This window comes from Entelurus aequoreus, linkage group LG08, assembly GCF_033978785.1.
Source record: "Entelurus aequoreus isolate RoL-2023_Sb linkage group LG08, RoL_Eaeq_v1.1, whole genome shotgun sequence".
Classification (NCBI taxonomy): domain Eukaryota; kingdom Metazoa; phylum Chordata; class Actinopteri; order Syngnathiformes; family Syngnathidae; genus Entelurus; species Entelurus aequoreus.
The window spans coordinates 50,364,896-50,388,344 of record NC_084738.1 but is presented as its reverse complement, the minus strand read 5'-3'; the positions used below and the strand labels follow the sequence as shown (position 1 = coordinate 50,388,344).

The 23,449-nt window shown below is 37.4% G+C and overlaps 1 protein-coding gene across 7 annotated transcripts in view; it reads right to left on the bottom strand.

The window, feature by feature from the left end:
• Positions 1 to 6,440: 6,440 nt before the first annotated feature.
• The window catches only part of atat1 (alpha tubulin acetyltransferase 1), a 68,267-nt gene continuing 51,258 nt past the window's right edge, over positions 6,441 to 23,449 (bottom strand). For 2 of the 7 annotated variants that reach the window (XM_062056731.1, XM_062056732.1), the window contains one exon: positions 20,707 to 21,389. In XM_062056731.1, the coding sequence (XP_061912715.1) occupies positions 21,381 to 21,389 (9 nt within the window). In that variant the 3' untranslated portion in view covers positions 20,707 to 21,380. Of the gene's footprint in view, positions 7,736 to 14,885; positions 14,972 to 20,385; positions 20,472 to 20,706; positions 21,390 to 23,449 lie in introns of those variants that run through there. The other 5 variants (XM_062056728.1, XM_062056727.1, XM_062056730.1 and 2 more) reach the window with 5 other exon arrangements.

Genomic DNA, 23,449 nt, shown 5'->3' with positions numbered 1-23,449 from the left:
TCCCCCCTTTGTCACTCGATCTGTCTTTTCTGTAATCTTGTCCCCCGGGACATTAATTAGAACGAAAGGTGTTGTGGGTTTTAACCATGTCTCTGATAGACACGGTAATCCGGATTAGAGTCTGACAGTAACTGCTGTATTTGTTCAGTATGTTTCCTGTGGTAGAAAGTTTAATAATGCGGACACGTTTGTTACTGAATACTTTCTACAGACTTCTGTCTCTCTGCGACTTTGTGTATGTAATAAGCAACTATAAATATTTGATATGCTTAAATTTGTTATTTTAGCTCAGCTGTTGTATAGCTGCTAGCTCCTTGTAGCCTACAGCAGGAGTGTCCAAATTGCAGCCAATACCTATGTTTTTAACAGACAACCGAAATAATTAAAAATGTGGTATTAGCGTATCGGTTCAATCAGCGGCAGCTACGCCCTGTTTTATCATTTGACCTACATTTTTGGTTTCGTAGGCAGGACAGAGGGAACAATGTGGGACAGCAATTGTCCATCTTATACCATTCTAATTGTTGTAAGGATAGTTCACATGAGCGGCCATACCTTGAGTCCCACCATATACAGTATAAGAGTCAAAAGGCTCCTATTATGAGTCGTCTAATTGGTGATCATACACTTTGGCGGTTTGGGTGGCAGGACACACGGTCGCACCTCAGTCAGCAAGTGCTAGGACAGTTGGAGCAGTCCCCGTCCTCCATTCGTTCCTGGGAGGCGTCCCCAGTAGTTGTCAGCTGATGTCGTGCTGTCAGGCAACATCAGGAAGTTCCTTCTGTGCAGTATTGAATTGTCAGGGCACAGTTCGTAAGCAGGTCATTACAAGGTGTGTGCAGGTTGACCACAAAGGAATGCTTCAAAGATTGTGTTGAACATTGTCCGTTGACACTTATGTCCAGCAGGGGTCTGTTTGTATCCTGCTGTGGGCGTCCTCTGTCACACCTGTATTTTTTTTTGTGTGAGCATGTTCTGGCTACACTTTGGAGCTTGTCGTGTTCAGAGAAGTTGGCAGTCCCCCTTGCATATCCTTTCCACCCTCGCTTGACCTAGGACAACCGTGACTACCACCCAAGTCCGTCTGTATGGTTTTACGTTTTGTTGAGGTTTTTTTTTTTCCTCCAGAATTTGGAACTCAAAACATGTACACTCATCGTTTTCATATCCTCTCGGTTAGTTCAATTTTGCATATCACGTTTTAAAATCACAGTCTTAACTATCCCATTAGATGTTAATCAATAACCCTAATTCAAAGATTATGCGTACTATTTCATGTGTATTTAAGTACCCTTTTAATTCAGTTAAAGATTATCTATAAGTTAATTTAAACTATCATTTGTCTATCAGTAGGCGCGAGCAAGCTGTACGTCATGCTACAGGCAGAATGTTTTTTATTCTCGTTTTTCCATCTTCTCTTTCACACTAGTCACAACATGCACACACACATTGTTTTGTGCCAGCTTTCCTGATATCGCAGCACAAACACCTCACAAGGCCACCTCCCAGATGTATGGTGGAATGCAATGTCTAATTAAAAATATAAATGACTCTAAACTAACCACCACCACAGCAGACATCTTCCTCAATCCTATCCCAATACTCCCATAAATTAAAAGTGTTTCACAACAGTGGTTAAGTAGTTATTTTAAGTAATAGATCTCAATATGTAGAAATTAATAAGACTAAATCTTTACCAGAAAGAGTAACTTGACAGAGTATATGAACTAACTTCTTGAGAATAATAATTGATCATAAATATGTTGGAAGCCACATATTGAACATATTAAAGAAAAATATCCAAATCCATTGCTATTCGGTATAAAGTAAAACACATGCTGAATAAGAAATGTCTGCACATGTTATATTATTCATTTATTTTTCCATATGTAATATTGTTTTGAAGTTTGGGTTATAGAAGACATATAGACCCAATACTTAAACTTAAAAGGCTCATTTCAATAATACACAAAGCATTATTATTATGATCATACCAATCCATTTTTTATAAGTCATAATGTGTTAAATGTTCAGATAATTAAATTTTAAAACAATGGCAATTATGTTTCCGAGTAAAGAACAACAGCCTTCCAGTTTGTATTCTTAGCTTATTTACATTATGAGGAGAAAACTATCATTTACGGGGGATATTTATTTTTAAAATAGGTCAAGTAAAATAAAAATAAAAACACAAATGTATTTCAGTTTTAGGAGTTAAATGATGGACCATCCTCAGTGATGAGCTGAACACATGTAGTTTTTTGTTATGGTTTAAGAGACCCTTGAAAAGTAAAGTTTTTTTAACATTATAAATTATAGTAACAATTACTTTCATCTTTTAATGTTGATGTTCCAGGTAATTTAATGTTCAGTAAATGTATATCATAGGCCAATATAAGCTTTGGCTTCCGCCTATTCTTTTTTCGGTCATTCTTTTTCTTTTCTTTTCTGTGTGTAAATGTGTATGATTGTTAATATGTCTAATTTACTGTTAAACTGCTCACACAAATTGGTTGATGGTTGATTATATGACCAAAATAAACCTATTTCATCTATTCATTCATTATCTATCGCACTCATAGTTTTATTCCATTTTGCATGTAATTATTCCTATTGATTTCTTCCCATTTCACTCAAACAACTAAACAAACAAACAATTAAACAAACTTGCAGCTAACCACAATCAACAGCATACCATTTACGAATACCTTCATTTGTCACTTTCTCATCTTTTCTTCACTTTCGTTTTCCTTTACAAACAACATCCTGTATCCATCTCTTCCTTACACTTCACACAATGTTTCTATTTTCTGTTCTCCTAGAAACCATTCACATAACGTAAGGTTATAAACATCCTTTTCCCATATTTTCTCAAACCATCCTCTTCACCCTCAATCTTCCTTCACCTGCTCTCTCTTCCTCTCTCTCTCACCCTCTTTCCTTCTCTCACAATACAAACACAATAATCCAAAATAATCAGTCTTATAAAATAATTTTAGCTTTAGATATGATCTAGGGCAGTGGTTTTCAACCTTTTTTCCCAGTAAAATAAAGAAATAAAATACAGCATAATGTAATCAATTTCTGATTTATTAAATTGTATAACAGTGCAACATATTGCTCATTTGTTGTGGTCTTACTTGACTTATTTGGACAACAACAAAAAAATATAAGAATAACTAAAACGTTTTAAAAATTGAACAAGTGATTAAATTATGTTAAAGATTTCTATACATATAATCAATCATCAACCTTCTTTGGATATTGTAATAGTGATCCATCTGGATTCGTGAACTTAATTCCACATATTTATTTTGTTGAAGTGTTATTCTATAAATATATTTATAAAGGATTTTTGAATGGTTGCTATTGGTAGAATATTTAAAAATCCTACGTACCCTTTGGCATACCTTCAAGTACCCCCTTTTTGTCCGGGCGGAAACACCATTACCTCCTTCGAGAACTACTGGTTTAGACTATAACGAATCCTTTGTCCCACACATCATTAGACTGTACAACTCCTCTTTGGGGGGGCTAGGATGACAGGGAATGCAAAACAATAACAGTGCAATACTTTTTTATGTCATGGTCGTTAATGCCTAGTTTCTCTTATTTTACTGTTCTATTTTTATTCTCATTGTGATATTTTTCTATTTTGTTTCCATTTATACCCCCATTAGTTATGTTTATGGAACAAATATGGACCCTATAATTATTATTATAAACTTAAAAACAAATCATTAGAATACTACACAAAGCGTGCTACTCTGAACATACCCATCCATTATTTATAAGTTATAATATGTTAAAATTTCGTCTGACCACGGGGAAATCTGCAGTTTCTGCGCATGTGACCACTCCTTCCACAGTTGTAGCATCTCATTCTTTCCCCCCTGCAATTCTCCGTCCTTTGTCCTGTCATTCCTCTTCCTCTTCCCATCATTGGACCTCCTCTCCAGCTCTGTGGCTGCATATATATTACCTGGGGGGCAGATATTGGTGTAGGTACTGGAGCAAATGGTGTTGGATCCGCTGGTGACATACCTGCCCGCACCTTTCTCTTTCCCCCAGTCAGCTGATGTTGTGTCAGTCTTCTCACAGCTTCCTCATCAGCCTGCTCTTGTTGTAGGCTTGTGGTTCTTGTGGCCAGCAGGTGGTTCGCTGAGTGTGTTGATCCTTCCAGCACTGTTGTGGTGGCAGGTGGTCCCTGTGTCACTAATCTGATTTCACCATTTACCTGTCCCCATTCTTCCACAACTTCATCACCACCAGGAAGCGTAGATGCTGCAACTCTTGGATGAGCTTCCAACTGGTTCTGATGCTTGAGTATGGCTCTACCCACGCTTGTGTTAAAAGTCCCGTCCCCTGGCCAGGGTGACAGACAACTTTGTGTCCGCCTGTTCCATGTCTGTGAATATCTTTTTATTTCATCGGCTACCAGTGGTTTCAGTTTACTGAGGACGCAACCTGCTGACCAACCCTGCGACTCAGATTCCATGATTTACCGGTGTGACTATAAACGTCGACAATATTTTGATTTAAACCCAGTTACACAGATAAAAGTAAAAAATAACCAGATTCAAATTTTTAAATTTCCTTTTATTGTGATTATTCTAAAAATTAAAATTAAATATATTTAAACAACTAATTTATCTTTTTCCTATTTAAATTCAATATTATTAATTTATGTGTTGTATAACTACTAATTCAACGCTACAATGTTTTCTAATCTATGATGTGCGTGCGTGTGTGTTTTGTCTCAGCTCCACACAGGAACTGTATGGATCAGCAGAGCATCAAGGCTGTACCAAAAAAGTATACTAAACATATAAATGAATGATGAATTAAACAATGTTTCAATGTACCACAATCCGTATTTATTTATTGATATTTAAACGTGTAATTTTCCATATATCTATTATTTTACTGGACTTAGCAAGCACCTACTGCTAGCACACTCTACAGACCGAGAATAACTTTTCAACCACACTTAGTAATGCCAAGCTAGATGCTAACTTAGCCTTACTATGCCTCAGTAAGCAAATTTTTGCTAACCTAGCCCAATGCTATGCCAACCCAATGCTAACCTAGCTCAATGCTATGCTAAGACAATGCTAACCCAGCTCAATGCTATGCTAACACAATGCTAACCCAGCTCAATGCTATGCTAACACAATGCTAACCTAGCTCAATGCTATGCTAACACAATGCTAACCCAGCTCAATGCTATCAGTGTCACTCCTCTTCGAACCAATGCCTCGTACAGCTGACACTCACACAGCCTTGCCACTTCTGACACACTCTTATCTCAAAATGTCTCCCAGCTGAGACTCCTTTTTTTTTTTATGCGTCACACACGCACTCACACACAGAGAATTTACCAGCGAGCGAGAGCCTTTTTTCCATACTCAAAATCTCAGTGTGTAAAACAACTGTAATATCGCACAGTCACAATCACCAGTATAGTTAAAAACAAATTCAAATGACTGGAATTCGCTCGCAGTGCCAAAGAGGGGGAGCTTCCCTGCTTAGGCTGCTGCCTCCGCGATCCAACCTCTTGATAAGCGGAAGAAGATAATTGTATGGATGGATCATTCACTCATATGTTTTCTGTACATAACTTTGTCTATTTTCTCACAAGCACACACATTTTGGACAATTTCCCAGCTCTTGCAGATCAGCGTGGGTGCGAAAAAAGCGTGAGGGGAGAGGTTGATTTTTTCAGAGGGGAATTAAAACAGGTAAGAAACCAGGTGCTACACAAATGTTATTACAATACGCAGATATATACATATAAATTTAAAAAACACACATTTTTATCCCACAAACCACGCCCCCCTGGTCCGGACCAATATAAAAAACTAATGCACGCGTGCTTTTGTGGAATCGGCCGTATCATACACAAAAACCAGGTTCCATCATTGCTCATACAACGGCGATTAACCCATTCAGTGGAGCAGCACCTGTGTTTATTCCCTGACCAACACGGATAACTGGCCTCTAAGGCGCCATAGGACCACTAGAAATCACCCAACAATCCTACAGACATCGTGTCTGGTCAGTCCATACAGTTTCACCAAGTTTCACCAAAGCTCTACCATATGGAGCCCTTAACTCTATCCATCTATACTGCAGCAAATTTCCAAATTCGTGACAACTTGGCTCAGTTGATCTCCTTTACCGGAGTCACTGAACGATCACCTTATATCAGGCTTCTTACCCGGCTGCAGTTTCCACATAGACAGATATGTAGGACCTTCATAGACGTCATAAATTTGTGTGGGCCAAATGTCACACCAGTTAGCCAACCTTGCCTTAAATTTCGCTGTGTCCAACTCCGGCTAACCTAATGTACTTGCAGAAAAAAGCATCCTCTGCCAACAACGACAGAGGATGAAGAGGTTAAAAGAAATTTTTCGTCTCACATCGTCTATGCTTCAAAAACACTCCAAACCACCAATAATTCTATTAACAATCCCCTTATAGCTAAAAACAAGAAATCACAAGTTTTCAACAAACACACAGACAAATGATCACATATAAAACAACTCAGGCCAACCAACACATGCCCCAGTCTAGGTTGTTTTTGGAGAACCTGCTAGGCCTATCTTTTATGAAAAAAAAATTAAGTTTTCGTCTTACCGATCCCGTTTCTCTTCAGACAGACAACTTTTACACAATAAGCAAAATAGCTTACCTTGTATTAGATGCGCGCGTGCAAGCGTTGTCTGCCTGAGAGAGAAGCCGGGAGCGGATGTTGACTTGCAGAGTTCTGGACCATCCTAGTTCGTGACGCCAATTGTGTAGTGGAAAGTCCGGGTTGTCAATGAGAACCAAAGTAGATTTAACACAAGAGTTTTATTTTACTCATAATCAAATGGTACAATGGTTGGGTTGAGTTGTCGAGCACACAGAAAGTTTTCCCCCCGGGCGCGCCCGACAGCATGGAATGATGGCTACCAAAACACTCTCTTCGTTTGACTTTATCCCTTTCTTATCTCTCTTGTTAGTGCGTCAATGTCTTTTTTGTTTTCCCTATCTGTTCCATAACAACTCGAATCCTTTAGACAGTCAACACATTCTGTAGACAGGTTGGCATGACTTAAAATTCACTTTTGTCCCACAGAATAGAAATCAAAATGAGCATACATTCTTGACATACATGATATATAGGTCAAAAGGTCAGAAATTCTACGACAGTACAACACTGACTCACACCACTTACTGCTCTTACGTCTGTTTTTACTCCACAGAGTGAAAGAAAACTGGCACAGGGTTTTCTAATTGAGCAGGAAACTGTCTTACTGCCTTAGTGACGTCATGTATTTAACAATTATTGACTACAATTTGGTGTGCAAACCAAGCATTTATGACAATGAACACCATATGAATACTATTCTGTTTCAGAACAGTGGCAAGCTGACATTACATATATGCAATACATACTGTATACCACAGCCATCACCATGGACAGGTGCTCCTGTATACGTGCATCTGCTTCACCTGTTGGGCAGACCAGCAGCTGTTTCCCACAGTCCAAGAGCACCCACTGCTGCTTCTAGCTTGCTTCTTCGCCAACAGGCCTCCTGTAGCGCCCTCTGGTGCTTTAACATCCTTTTTAAGACCAACCACCTCAGCACCTATGCCGCGGTGTGGTAGCCCTCTGTTGTTTAGGAATGTTGGGCAGCAGACGACATTGTTCTTGGACGTGGATAGAGGTGGCCGTGTAAGAAGCCTGGAAGGATTAGAGGTAGGGCATACATATGAAAATGTCTTTACCTTTTAAACCATAGGCTTTGGAGGTGAAACTTTGATGCTTCTGAATATTTAGAATCTCTGAATTTAGGTGCTTGTGGTTTGAATTAGCGTCTGTTTTTAGAAAAGTTGGGTGTCTCGAGCTTTTAGCTGACAGCCTGCAGGTCCCATGCCCCTGTCTTGCGGAATGACAATGTCTTAAAGGGGTCACATTTAGATTTGTTTTCTACATTTAAAACACTTCCTTGTGGTCGACATGACATGTGATAGTGTTTCTTTGGTCAATATGTTGCATAGATTTTGATTTACAGACCATTTTCAAGCTGCTTTCTGACCGTCGCTTTAGAATGCACCGTTTTGTGGGTGGTCTTATTTATGTGCCGGAGCCCTCCTCTAGGCCAAGCCCCCTTCGACTGTGTCTCCACCCTGTCAGTCATGTTGTAGTTTTTAGTGTTTCCATATCGAGTCTACTGACAGATATAAGTTAGAACTACTGTATACATTACTTTGTATTTGAAATGGCAACAGTGAAGGATTTTAGCATGTACGAACCAGTCTGTTTTACAGATATCCACCTACATCGGTATGATTTTGGCATCTTTAAAGGCCTACTGAAAACCACTACTACCGACCACGCAGTCTGATAGTTTATATATCAATGATGAAATCTTAACATTATAACACATGCCAATACGGCCGGGTTAACTTATAAAGTGACATTTTAAATTTGCCGCTAAACTTCCGGTTCGAAACGCCTCTGAGGATGACGTATGCGCGTGACGTAGACCGGCGAACACGGGTATGCCTTCCACATTGAAGCCAATACGAAAAAGCTCTGTTTTCATTTCATAATTCCACAGTATTCTGGACATCTGTGTTCGTGAATCTGTTTCAATCATGTTCATTGCATTATGGAGAAGGAAGCTGAGCAAGCAAAGAAGAAAGTTGTCGGTGCGAAATGGACGTATTTTTCGAACGTAGTCAGCCACAACAGTACACAGCCGGCGCTTCTTTGTTTACATTCCCGAAAGATGCAGTCAAGATGGAAGAACTCGGATAACAGAGACTCTAACCAGGAGGACTTTTGACTTCGATACACAGACGCCTGTAGAGAACTGGGACAACACAGACTCTTACCAGGATTACTTTGATTTGGATGACAAAGACGCAGACGTGCTACTGTGAGTATGCAGCTTTGGCTTCTAAACATTTGATCGCTTGACCGTATGTGCGCAACTTTTTTTTGCGTATGTACGTAACTTTTTTAAAATATATAAGCTTTATGAACCTTGGGTTAGGTGAACGGTCTTTTGGGCTGAGTGATTGTGTGTGTGTTGATCAGGTGTTTGAATTGTATTGGCGTGTTCTATGGAGCTAGGAGCTAGCATAGGAGCTAGGAGCTAGCATAACACGTACCGTACCGTACGTGCGCGTCACGTACGTAACTTTTTTAAAATATATAAGCTTTATGAACCTTGGGTTAGGTGAACAGTCTTTTGGGCTGAGTGATTGTGTGTGTTGATCAGGTGTTTGAATTGCATTGGCGTGTTCTATGGAGCTAGCAGAGGAGCTAGGAGCTAGCATAACAAACACGCAGGTGTTATTATGCAGGATTAATTTGTGGCATATTAAATATAAGCCTGGTTGTGTTGTGGCTAATAGAGTATATATATGTCTTGTGTTTATTTACTGTTGTAGTCATTCCCAGCTGAATATCAGGTACCGTGAGTATGCAGCCTTGGCTGCTAAACATTTGATAACTTGACCGTATGTGCGCGTCACGTACGTAACTTTTTAAAAATATATAAGCTTTATGAACCTTGGGTTAGGTGAACGGTCTTTTGGGCTGAGTGATTGTGTGTGTTGATCAGGTGTTTGAATTGTATTGGCGTGTTCTATGGAGCTAGGAGCTAGCAGAGGAGCTAGGAGCTAGCATAACAAACACGCAGGTGTTTTTATGCAGGATTAATTTGTGGCATGTTAAATATAAGCCTGGTTGTGTTGTGGCTAATAGAGTATATATATGTCTTGTGTTTATTTACTGTTGTAGTCATTCCCAGCTGAATATCAGGTCACCCCCGGCTCTCACAGCATCTTCCCTATCTGAATAGCTTCAACTCCCCACTAGTCCTTCACTTGCACTTTACTCATCCACAAATCTTTCATCCTCGCTCAAATTAATGGGGAAATTGTCGCTTTCTCGGTCCGAATCTCTCTCACTTCATGCGGCCATCATTGTAAACAATAGGGAACTTTGCATATATGTTCAACTGACTACGTCACGCTACTTCCGGTAGGGGCAAGCCTTTTTTTTTATCAGATACCAAAAGTTGCAACCTTTATCGTCGTTGTTCTATACTAAATCCTTTCAGCAAAAATATGGCAATATCGCAAAATGATCAAGTATGACACATAGAATAGATCTGCTATCCCCGTTTAAATAAAAAAAATTCATTTCAGTAGGCCTTTAATGTACAAAATGTATCAAAGTGGCCGCCATTAATTTTTCTGTATGCAGCCCTCTGTGAAAAAAGTGTGAACACTCCGTGTTAAAAAGATAAGTCATAGATAAATAACGATTAAAAAAATTGATTGCGATTAATCACAGTTTGTTCATAGTTAACTCGAAATGAACCGGAGACAGATATAATTTTTTCATCATTAATAAGTGGACCCTAGACAGACAATTTTTTTGTTTTTATTACCATGACTAGACAATTAGTTCGCTTTAATGAAATGTTTTTTTAAACATTATGCTTTTTTTTTTTTAAACAGGTCAACACAAAATGGACAATCATGCTTTTAATGACAATAATGAAATTACCTGCAGTGTGTTGGTGTCTTGTATTTTGTAGGAATACAAAACTTGTTTTCCTGCTGTAGAAGCACTTGCATTCAGAGGAGAGGAGCTACATCATGTTTAAATATCAGTTACACACATTAATAACACATAATGTGGATTGTCTAATATGTTTGGTAATGTAATCTGTGATATTTTTACCTGAATATATGCTTCTGATATTCTGTACATTACATGTTGTATAAGTTAAGGATATTCACATCTCTGCATGGCAATGTTTTAACCCTCTTTATTTTTAAATAAAATTACCACCTCAACCGACGCACGGGGGTGGGGGAGGATGTGTGGGGGTTGGGGTTTGGTGGTAGCGGGGGTGTATAATGTAGCCCGGAAGAGTTAGGGATGCATGGGATTCTGGGTATTTGTTCTGTTGTGTTTATGTTGTGTTACGGTGTGGATGTTCTCCCGAAATGTGTTTGTCATTCTTGTTTGGTGTGGGTTCACATTGTGGCGCATGTTAGTAAGAGTGTTAAAGTTGTTTATATCGCCACCCTCAGTGTAACCTGTATGGCTGTGGACCAAGTATGCCTTGCAGTCACGTACAGTATGTGTGTGTACAGAAGCCTTATATATCATGTGACTGGGCTGGCATGTTGTTAGTACAGGCTGCTGAGGGCGCTAAAGGCAGTGCCATCACGGCACGCCCTTATTACTGTTGTTTGGGTGAAAATCAGCAGACATTCGAGAGAATAGTTGCCCCGATATACGGGGGTCTCCTGGAAAAATCGGGAAGGTTGGCAAGTATGACGCTGTCAAGCAGCATTCATATAAAACTTGCGGGCCGCACTAACATTAAATGTTCTTATTAAAGTGCGGGCCGAGTGTCTGAGAACCCTGGTTTATACATAGCACAAAGCAAAAAAAAAACTTTGTATGCAGTGTTATTTCATTTTAAATTTCAAAATAGTTTTGTGGCTCCCATTGTTTTCTTTAATTTGTGAAACAGGTTAAAATGGCTCTTTGAGTGGTAAAGGTTGCCGACCCCTGCCCTAAGTCAAGCATTGATACGTTTTAGAACTGGATTAAGGCAACTTTTATTGAAATCAGTCAAATAATAACTTTCTTATGTGAAGACTTCAACATTGACCTCTTGAACCCTAACAAAACAAAAGTACATAGATTACTTTATAGACAAAATGTACAGCCTGAGTTTATATCCTAAAATCACAAGGCCCACCAGAATCTCAGGATGCAGTGCCACTTATTGATAATATTTATACTAATGATTTTGATAATACTACAAGTGGTCTGCTAATATCCGACATCAGTGACGGAAACTACAAGAAGAGGAAAAGATTACAGATCCCGAGTCAGTTGAGGACTTGAATGACACTACAGACAGAAAACCCCACTCAATGTTCCTCGAAGGTGTGACAAAACAGGAAATAATAAATACTGTGAAAAAATGTACATCAAGACCTCAACTGATTGTAACGGGATTGATATGGAAACGATAAAAACGGTTATTGAAGAGATTTCAAAACCTGTAACATATATCAGCAACTTAACATTTCAAATAGGCAAATTCCCAGATAAAATGAAAATCGCAAAAGTCGTACCAATTTATAAGACGAGAGACAAACACCAATTTACAAACCTGTTTCTCCAAAATGTTCTAAAATTATTGAAGAATTGTTTAACAACAGATTGGATGAATTCATAAATAAAAATAAAACACAGACAAGCAATACGGATACAGAGCCAACATTTCAACATCAATGGCATTAATCGAAATAACAAAAGAGATCACCAATGCAATAGATAGCAAAAAATGTGCTGCTGCAGTGTTTATGGATTTCACAAAAAAAGCATTTAACACAATCAATCATAGCATCTTAATAAACAAATTAGAACGGTCTGAAATCAGAGGGTTGGTCTTGAAATGGGTAAGAAACTACTTAACCAACAGGAAGCAATAGCTGAAAATATATTGTGGCGTACCTCAGGGATCAATACTAGGAACAAAATTGTTTTGTCTTTGTAGAAACGACATTTGTAAAGTTACAAAGGACTTAAAGCTAGTATCATTTGCAGATTATACAACTGTGTTTTGTTCAGGAGAGAACACACATAAGCTAATATAAATAACAACAGAAGAAATTAACAAATTAAAAAGATGGTTTGACAAAAACAAAACTAAAATAATGCTATTCGGTAAAAGTAGAAGGGAAAGTCAAACACAAATAAAAATAGAGTAGATATTAAAAGAGTAAAATAAAACACCTTTTTGGACTGAAAACCTCATGTAAAAATATTCAACATAAAGTAGCAAGAAACATATCAACAATGAATAAAGCAAAAATGTTCTGGACCAAAAATCACCTCATATTCTCTACAGCTCATTGGTGTTACTGTGTAGAAACATGGGGAAACAACTACAAATGTGCGCTTCATTCAGTAACTGTGTTAGAAAAAAGATCAGTTAGAATAATACATAATGTTGGATATGGAGAACATTCAAACCCTTTGTTTATTGAATCAAAAATATTGAAATTCAACAACTTGGTGCATTTGCAATTAGCTAATATTACGTACAAAGCAAAACTATAATCTGCTACCCAAGAATGTACAACAATTCTTCTCAACAAAAGAGGAGTAATATAACCTTAGAGGAAAATCTAACTTAAAACATTTGTATGCACATACAATACTTCAGACCTTTAGCATATCCGTATGTACAATTAAATGATAGAATAGATTAATTAAGCAAAGAAATCAAGCAAAGTACCAATAGGATTCAGTTTAAGAGATTGTTCAAACTACAAGTGTTCACAAAGCACAAAGAAGAACAATTATGAACATCTTAAACCTTTAAAAAAAAAAATTGAATGATTATTTATGTACCGTATTTAATATTTGTTTACTTATTTATGGTATATTTATTTATTCAAACAGAGAATAAGGAAATGGGATAAATCTGATATGATATAAAAAGGGGTAGGATTAAATATGCTCTGCTTCTCCCCATTCCTTTTCGGATGTGCTGTAAAGAAACAACTGAAAATATGTGATGCATTACAGTGTATTGTATACATGTTCGAAATAAACTGAAACTGAACTGAACTGAACTGAACTAGAAAATGTCATATTCAGCCTGCTAAACATTCTGTAATCGCGGACTATCAATCAAAACAGGTTATAAAAGAACATGCACCTTATTTTAACCTGCCAGAAACATTTATTTTGGTATAAATATCAAAGATAACATCACAAAAACATATTTGATAAAGCATGATCAAAATATTAGACATTTTTCCTCTTGTTATAGTGGTAAGATCGAATGTGACGTGTTTTTGTGAAGCCGGAAGTATGTGATTGGTATGCAAAGGGGTGTCTTGACATGTTTTAACAACGTGAAAGTCTCCAATAAAAAATTACTCCAGAGTTCCTGCCTTTCTTTTCTGCTGAGCTTTTATTCCATCTTACTAAAGCAGTTAGTGTAACAATCCACATTTTATGTTATCAAAGTCCTCAACCGTAATCCAAACACGGAAGTGAAGCTCCACCTCTTTGTTTGCAAGTTGCAAAGCGCGCCAGCAGGCGTTTGCATCAATGATGTCGTCTCATGGCGATCAAAAATCAAATAGTCTTGCATTGCTGGGGGGAACGACTTGCTATGGCTTTAAATCTGGCATTTCTATAATGTGCCCTTTTCCTTATGCATTTCTGCTCTCTATTTTCGAGCCTGTGGCTCAGCAGTAACTGAACGCCATTACATTTTCCCATGCTACAGAATGGACCGAAGATCAAAAAGGAGTCAGGACACATGCATGTTAATAACATAAGAGCCGTTAAAGGGACTTGTAGTTAACACATTATTATTGAATTAACTTTGACAACCCATGTTGTAAACAATCAAAATGTGTCCCTAAGGGCATCCTCCAGCTGTTATTGAAACTGTATGCATATTTTGACATACCACTGACATACATTCTAATTAGAGATGTCCGATTACAAATATGATATTGGATCCCATTGGTATAATTTTTTTTGCTGATAATCATATCGGCATACCGTATCGAACTGCTCTGTGCATCACAAAGCAACACGCTTGCTGTTTGAAGGCTAACATTTAACCCCGCAGAAGCAGCAGCCTATGAGATGATTATGAAACCATCTTTTTATCAAATTGAATCCATTATAATGTATCAATTTGGTCAGTGCGGTAGATATTTTGGCCATTATTTTTTGTTTTTATCCCAGAAGCTTTATCTACCTGTACATTGTTTAACAGTGTCTCAAAAAGATGTTGAGTCCAAGAGTGTAAATACCTGCTCTGTGGTATAGGAAGATTGGCCACTTTGTGTGCTTCTGGATGCCCCAGTATGTGTGGCCGTTCTCCTCCCCATCTGAGACCTGAGGGGGCACAGGTGACTTGGAGATGACTGTACTCAAAGCAAAATATTTTGGTATATAAAAGGTTAGGCTAATGTTCAGTTCAGTTTCAGTTTATTTCGAACATGCATACGATACAATGTAATGCATCACACAATTCCAGTTGTTTCATTACAGCACGTCTGAAAAGGAGTAGGAAGAAGCAGAGCTAATTTAATCCTACCCGTTTTCATACCATAGCAATTTTATCCAATTTCCTTGTTCTCTGTAACAGAACAGTGAACAAATAAATATTAAATAAATAATATACCATAGTAAACATACAAATATTAAATACATAAATAATATTTGTCTCAATTAAAAAATAATTTAAAACATTTTCATCACACAAACCCTGTTTCCATATGAGTTGGGAAATTGTGTTAGATGTAAATATAAACGGAATACAATGATTTGCAAATCATTTTCAACCCATATTCAGTTGAATATGCTACAAAGACAACATATTTGATGTTCAAACTGATCAACTTTTTTTTTGTTGCAAATAATCATTAACTTTAGAATTTGATGCCAGCAACACGTGACAAAGAAGTTGGGAAAGGTGGCAATACATACTGATAAAGTTGAGGAATGCTCATCAAACTCTTATTTGGAACATCCCACAGGTGAACAGGCAAATTGGGAACAGGTGGGTGCCATGATTGGGTATAAAAGTAGATTCCATGAAATGCTCAGTCATTCAAAAACAAGGATGGGGCGAGGGTCACCACTTTGTCAACAAATGCGTGAGCAAATTGTTGAACAGTTTAAGAAAAACCTTTTCTCAACCAGCTATTGCAAGGAATTTAGGGATTTCACCATCTACGGTTCGTAATATCATCAAAGGGTTCAGAGAATCTGGAGAAATCACTGCACGTAAGCAGCTAAGCCCGTGACCTTCGATCCTTCAGGCTGTACTGCATCAACAAGCGACATCAGTGTGTAAAGGATATCACCACATGGGCTCAGGAACACTTCAGAAACCCACTGTCAGTAACTACAGTTGGTCGCTACATCTGTAAGTGCAAGTTAAAACTCTCCTATGCAAGGCGAAAACCGTTTATCAACAACACCCAAAAACGCCGTCGGCTTCGCTGGGCCTGAGCTCATCTAAGATGGACTGATATAAAGTGGAAAAGTGTTCTGTGGTCTGACGAGTCCACATTTCAAATTGTTTTAGGAAACTGTGGACGTCGTGTCCTCCGGACCAAAGAGGAAAAGAACCATCCGGATTGTTATAGGCGCAAAGTTGAAAAGCCAGCATCTGTGATGGTATGGGGGTGTATTAGTGCCCAAGACATGGGTAACTTACAAATCTGTGAAGGCGCCCTTAATGCTGAAAGGTACATACAGGTTTTGGAGCAACATATGTTGCCATCCAAGCAACGTTACCATGGACGCCCCTGCTTATTTCAGCAAGACAATGCCAAGCCACGTGTCACATCAACGTGGCTTCATAGTAAACGGGTACTAGACTGGCCTGCCTGTAGTCCAGACCTGTCTCCCATTGAAAATGTGTGGCGCATTATGAAGCCAAAAATACCACAACGGAGACCCGGACTGTTGAACAACTTAAGCTGTACATCAAGCAAGAATGGGAAAGAATTCCACCTGAGAAGCTTAAAAAATGTGTCTCCTCAGTTCCCAAACATTTACTGAGTGTTGTTAAAAGGACAGGCCATGTAACACAGTGGTGAACATGCCCTTTCCCAACTACCTTGGCATGTGTTGCAGCCATGAAATTCTAAGTTAATTATTATTTGCAAAAAAAAAAAAAAAGTTTATGAGTTTGAACATCAAATATCTTGTGTTTGTAGTGCATTCAATTGAATATGGGTTGAAAAGGATTTGCAAATCATTGTATTCTGTTTATATTTACATCCAACACAATTTCCCAACTCATATGGAAACGGTTTGTAATTCTTGTTCTGTGTACTTTATGAACACTTGTAGTTTGAACAGTCTCTTAAACTGAATCATATTGGTGCCTTGTTTGATTTCTTTGTATGAGCATACAAATGTTTTAAATTAGATTTTCCTCTAAGGTTATATTACTCCTCTTTTGTTGAGAAAAATTGTGGTACATTCTTGGGTAGCAGGTTATAGTTTGCTTTATACATAATTTTAGCTGTTTGCAAATGCACCAAATCGTTGAATTTCAGTAATTGTGATTTAATAAATAAAGGGTTTGTATGTTCTCTATATCCAACATTATGTATTATTCTAATTGATCTTTTTTGTAACACATTTAGTGAATGAAGCGCACATTTGTAGTTGTTTCCCCATATTTCTACACAATAACTCAGATATGGTAACACTCGCGAGCAGTATAGAATATGAAGTGATTTTTGGTCTAGAACATGTTTTGCTTTGATGTGTTTCTTGCTACTTTATGTTGTATATTTTTTCCATGAGATTTCCAAATAATTGTATCATCTATTGTTACGCCCAAAAATGTGTTTTATTTTACCCTTTCAATATTTACTCCATCTATCTGTATTTGTGTTTGACTTTCCCTTCTACTTTTACCGAATAGCATTATTTCAGTTTTGCTGAGATTCAAAGATAGTCTGTTTTTGTCAAACCATCTTTTTAATTTGTTAATTTCTTCTGTTATTATTTGTATTATCTTCTGTGTGTTCTCTCCTGAACAAAATGCTGTTGTCTAGTGCATTTGTGATCGCATCCGTTATTTCGATTAATGCCATTGTTGTTGAGATGTTGGCTCTGTATCCGTATTGGTTGTCTGTGAGTGTTTTGTTTTTATTTATGAATTTGTGTAATCTGTTGTTAAACAGTTTTTGAATCATTTTAGAACATTGTGGAAGTAGAGAAACAGGCCTGTAGTTTGTAAACTGGTGTTTGTCTTCAGTCTTATAAATCAGTACGATTTTTGCAATTTTCATTTTATCTGGGAATTTGTCTGTTTGAAATGATAGGTTGCTCATATATGTTAAAGGTTCTGAAATCTTTTCAATAACCTTTTTTATGGTTTTCATATCAATTTCGTTGCAATCAGTTGAGGTCTTGGATTTACCTTTTTTCACAATATTGATTATTTCCTCTTTTGTCACTCCTTCTAGGAACATTCAGTTGGGGTTTCTATCTATGGTGTCATTCAAGTACTCAACTGACTCAGGATCTGGAATCTTTTCCTCCAGATTTGGTCCAATGTTCACAAAGTACTTATTGAAGCTTTCAACTACTTCGTCCATATTGTCATTTTTTACATTTTCATATAAGAAATATTTAGGATAGTCCTTTTTAGCACCATTTTTAATAATGCTAGTTAGGATGCACCATGTTGCTCTCATATTGCTTTTGTTCTGGTCCAATAATTGACCGTAATATTGTTTTCGACATGTTCGTAGTATGCCAGTTAGCTTATTCTTATACGTTTTGTACTTGTTTTCTGCTTCTGTAGATCTTTGTGTTATAAATGTTCTATATAGTGTATTCTTCTTTTTGCAAGTATTTCTCAGTCCATTTGTCATCCATTGTTGATTATTTTTATTGTGCTTCTTACTAAGTTGTTTCAATGGACAGTGTTTGTCATAAAGCATCTAGAAGGTATTAAAAAAAAAAACATATGCATCATCTACATCATTTTCAGTGTAGACATTGTCCCAACTCTGTTTTCACAGATAATTTTTGAGAGCTTTCATACTTTGTTCTGTACATATTCTTCGAGAAGTCTTTTTGTCATGGACCACAATGGAAACAAGCCTTTTGGCTTTTTGTGCCATCCATTTGCCTTTTTAAAGCATTACATGGATTAAATTCTATAAGCTTCTCAATCAATCAATCTAATCAATCCATATTCTTCCTCTTGTAGTTTTCGTCGTAGATTATGAAAACTGGCAGATGATCACTGATGTCGGATATTAGCAGGCCACATGTTTTTTGTTATCAAAAGTATTAGTAAAAATATTATCAAGAATGTGGATCTTAATCTTCTCGACAGATACAAGAGTGGAAGTTACTCATGGACCTTGTCACAACATTTTGCCAACAATAAGGATTGTGTCATGATAACGCTATTGTGCAATATACCATATTAAGTGGAACCGCGGTTTTGTACACCACACTTTTCTGATTGTTTTTGACAAAGACTTTTCACCCAAAATTTGCCCTTGTTTTCGCATACTGTCCTAGTTATTGTATTGCCAAACTTTGCGCGTAACAAACTAGTCAATTTGCTAGTTTTGACAGCATCTTATTCCAGTGGCAAAAGAATCCCACCAGTGACTCTACTTTTTTTATTGTGTACGACTGCAAAAAAACTTATCATGGGACCAAAGAAAGTTGCGGGTGACAACATTTTGATAAAGGTGAAACACCTCTAATTCAAACTAGTATTTAAAGAAACCATTATGAGAACACTATCAATTACAAGTTGTACTATATGCTAGGGGTGTGGGAAAAAATCGATTCGAATTCGAATCGCGATTCTCACGTTGTGCGATTCAGAATCGATTCTAATTTAAAAAAAATCGATTTAAATTTTTTTAAATTTTTACATTTTTTTTATTAATCAATCCAACAAAACAATACACAGCAATACCATAACAATGCAATCCAATTCCAAAACCAAACCCGACCCAGCAACACTCAGAACTGCAATAAACAGAGCAATTGAGAGGAGACACAAACACGACACAGAAACCAAAAGTAGTGAAACAAAAATGAATATTATCAACAACAGTATCAATATTAGTTACAATTTCAACATAGCAGTGATTAAAAATCCCTCATTGACATTATCATTAGACATTTATAAAAAATAAAACAAATGAACAATAGTGCCACAGTGGCTTACACTTGCATCGCATCTCATAAGCTTGACAACACACTGTCCAATATTTTCACAAAGATAAAATAAGCCATATTTTTGGTTCATCTAATAGTTAAAACAAATTTACATTTTTGCATTCAGTTGATAAAACATTGTCCTTTACAATTATAAAAGCTTTTTACAAAAATCTACTACCCTGCTTGCATGTCAGCAGACTGGGGTAGATCCTGCTGAAATCCTATGTATTGAATGAATAGAGAATCGTTTTGAATCGGGAAAAAAAATCGTTTTTGAATCGAGAATCGTGTTGAATTGAAAAAAAAAATTGATTTTGAATCGAATCGTGACCCCAAGAACTGATATTGAATCGAATCGTGGGACACCCAAAGATTTTTAGCCGATAACACTAACTACTCAAGATTACTTAAAAACAAAAAAAAACATACGTACATTGCCAATTATGCAAATTATATGATGTAATCTTGATATTTTGGCAATCCCACCAAATAGATTGCCATTATGTGGAAATCGCTGTAAAAGATCCTGTTTTCTTCTTTCCTGATCCAAACAATTAGCCCGGTACATTGTCAAATAACTTTACCTGACAAAGGTGTTCCCCGCTTTCCCAAAGATTTGATGTCCATGTAGCGACTGTGCAGATCACCTCTGGCAATTGAGCCTCGTTGGCTATCAGAGAAAGGCCAGCAAGGAGGATGAGAAGGAAAAAAAAGTGGGGCCCAATAGAGAGGGAAAAGGAATTATGAGGGGAAAGGAAAATGCAAGCAAAAAGAAAAACAACATTTTTAAAAAGCATGAAATACCCTCAACATAAAAATGCAACACTTTTGTTTTTTTCCCCATCATTTATTATCTGAATCAAAGATCTAAATCATACGTTAAACACACGTTAAACACACAGGGAAACTTGGGATTCATCAGTAAAGAGAACACGTCTGCAAAGCGCCAGACGCTATTGAATGTGAGCAATTGCCCACTCAAGTCGGTTACAAAGACAAACTGCAGTCAGGTCGAGGCCCCACGGTGAGCATGCACATGAGCTTCTCTGAGACAGTTTGTGCTGAAATTATTGTTTTTTGTACAAATACAGGTTTTTGAAAGAGCTGTTCGAGTGGCTGGTTTGTGTACATATAAAAACATTTCAATATTTGAAGTCAGATCATGAAAGATGGGAGGAAAACTCAAACTGTTGCGTCAATTTTTTTGTTGAGTGTATGTAATGAATATCACAAAGCAGAACTAAGGATCAAACATAACAGCTTGAGATGGTGATGGCACATACAAACTGCAATAGAAGCATCTTAATTCATACTGTGTACAGTTTTGTGGAAGCAAGTTTAATGCAAAGAAAATAGGCACAACAGATCTCTTTTAGCTGGCCAGATAACGACAATGTTCTTTTATAAGGGCAAATAGGATTTTATGCAAGTAAAATAACTATTCAAATGCCAGCACAGTCTCCACCTCTGTGTCGTACAAACATGGCGAGTCTATCAAGACACAGCACCATTTATTTTTATTTTTATGAGACAACAGTGCCAGTTAGAATGTGGTCAATTGAAGCCCAGTTCAGATCTATTAAGGCGACTAGTCGTCATAAGCATATAATGATCATTGTACAAACATGATACAGTGAATCAATCATGAAGGGAATTGAAAAGAAAATAGATTGAAAGGATGGGTGAAAAGATAAATGAAGTGGAGGAAAAGAGAAAGCGACAGAGTTACAAAGCAGTGTATTGGACAAACAAATAAGGAGAAGAAACTCACTATGTATTGGTTTCAAAAATAGATGTGGCATTTCTTCGTCAATGTATATTTCTCCCAGTGTACCAATATAACTGCTGATGGAAGGAGCGTTACAATAATAAATAATACTAATAAGACAATTTAATAACGCCACATAGGTACGCCCAATTTAAACATCTTAATCTGAGAATCTGATAACACCTTGACTCATAGAATGTAACTAAATACAAATAGGAGATTAGTCTAGATCAGAGGTCTACAAAAGGGGGTTCGTGACCCCTAGGGGGTTTGCAGAGGTACTGCTGGGGGAATTTGTGAAATTATTGGTTGAGTAGACTTTAAAAAAAAAATATTACCCTACAATTTTCCATAATTTTTTGTCTTTAAATACACATTTACATTGAGCGAACACACTGTAATGTAGTTTATAGTTGGCATTGGCATAGCCACCCTACTCACTGTATCTTGCAGGTTTAAAATACAATTATGAATAAATAATTATAACATTCTGGTGAGCAGATAAGATAGCTAGCAATTAGCAGTGCTAGTTTCCAGGTAGCAATTAGTGGCGCTAATTTCTAGCTAGCAAATAACAATGCAGGTTTTAAGCTAACGATCAACAGCACTAGTTGCCAGCTAGCGATTAGCAGTACTAGTCGCCAGTTAGCAATTAGCTGCAATAGTTTTTGGCTATTGATTAGCAGCGCCAGTTAGCCATTAACGGCGCTATGGTGTATTATTTGAATATTTTAGTGTTGCATAATAACAGGACCAGTCTTGTTTAAAACCTGATTTCAGACAGGATATATAAATAAGGGATCCCCGCTCCAGCTTCCCATCAAGTTCAGGGGCCTTGGCTTGGAAAACAATGAAGACCCTAGTCTAGAGTAAACTGTTGCCCTAGTCTAGAGTAAACTGTTGCCCATTAATGCGCTACAACGCTAATTCAAGCATCCGTCCAATTATTTTCTATACTGCTTGTTCTCATTATAGTTGCAGGTGAGGTGGCACCTATTATAGTTGACTTCAAGCAAGAGGCAGGAACACTTTAAAGTTAAAGTACCACTGATAGTCACACACACACACTAGGTGAGGTAAAAATACTCCCTGCATTTGACCCATCCCCTTGTTCCACCCCCTGGGAGGTGAGGGGAGCAGTGAGCAGCAGCGGTGGCCGCGCTCAGGAATCATTTTGGTGATTTAACCGCCAATTCTAACCGTTGATGCTGGGTCTCATTTTTATAGTCTTTGGTATGACTCGGCCGGGGTTTGAACTCACGACCTACCGATCTCAGGGCATACACTCTAACCACAAGGCCACTGAGTAGGCTTTGGACTAGTGGTCAGTCATTTGCACTCTGCAGGGCACATATTAGCTGCATCTCAAATGAATACCTCTGTCAGTACACTTGAATAGTTTTACTGTATACAGTCATGGCCAAAAATATTGTCACCCCTGCATTTGTCAGATAATGCACCACTTCTCCCAGGAAAATTTTGAAATTGCAAATGCTTTGGTATTCACATGTTTATTTATTTTGTTTGCATTGGAACAAAAAAAAAAGCCAAATCTGATATTTTACACAGAACTCCAAAAATAGACTGGAAAAAATTATTGGCACCCTCAACCTAATATTTCGTAGCACACAATTTGGAAAAAATAACTGAAATCAATGGCTTCCTGTAACCATCAATGAGTTTCTTACACCTTGCTACTGGATATTTGGACCCCTCTTCTTTTGCAAACTGCTTCAGGTCTCTCAGATTTGAACGGTGCCTTCTCCCAACTGCTGTTTTTAGATCTCTCCACAGATGTTCTATAGGATTTAGATCTGGACTCATTGATGGCCACTTTAGAACTCTCAAGCGCCTTGTCTTAAGCCATTTTTGTGTGCTTT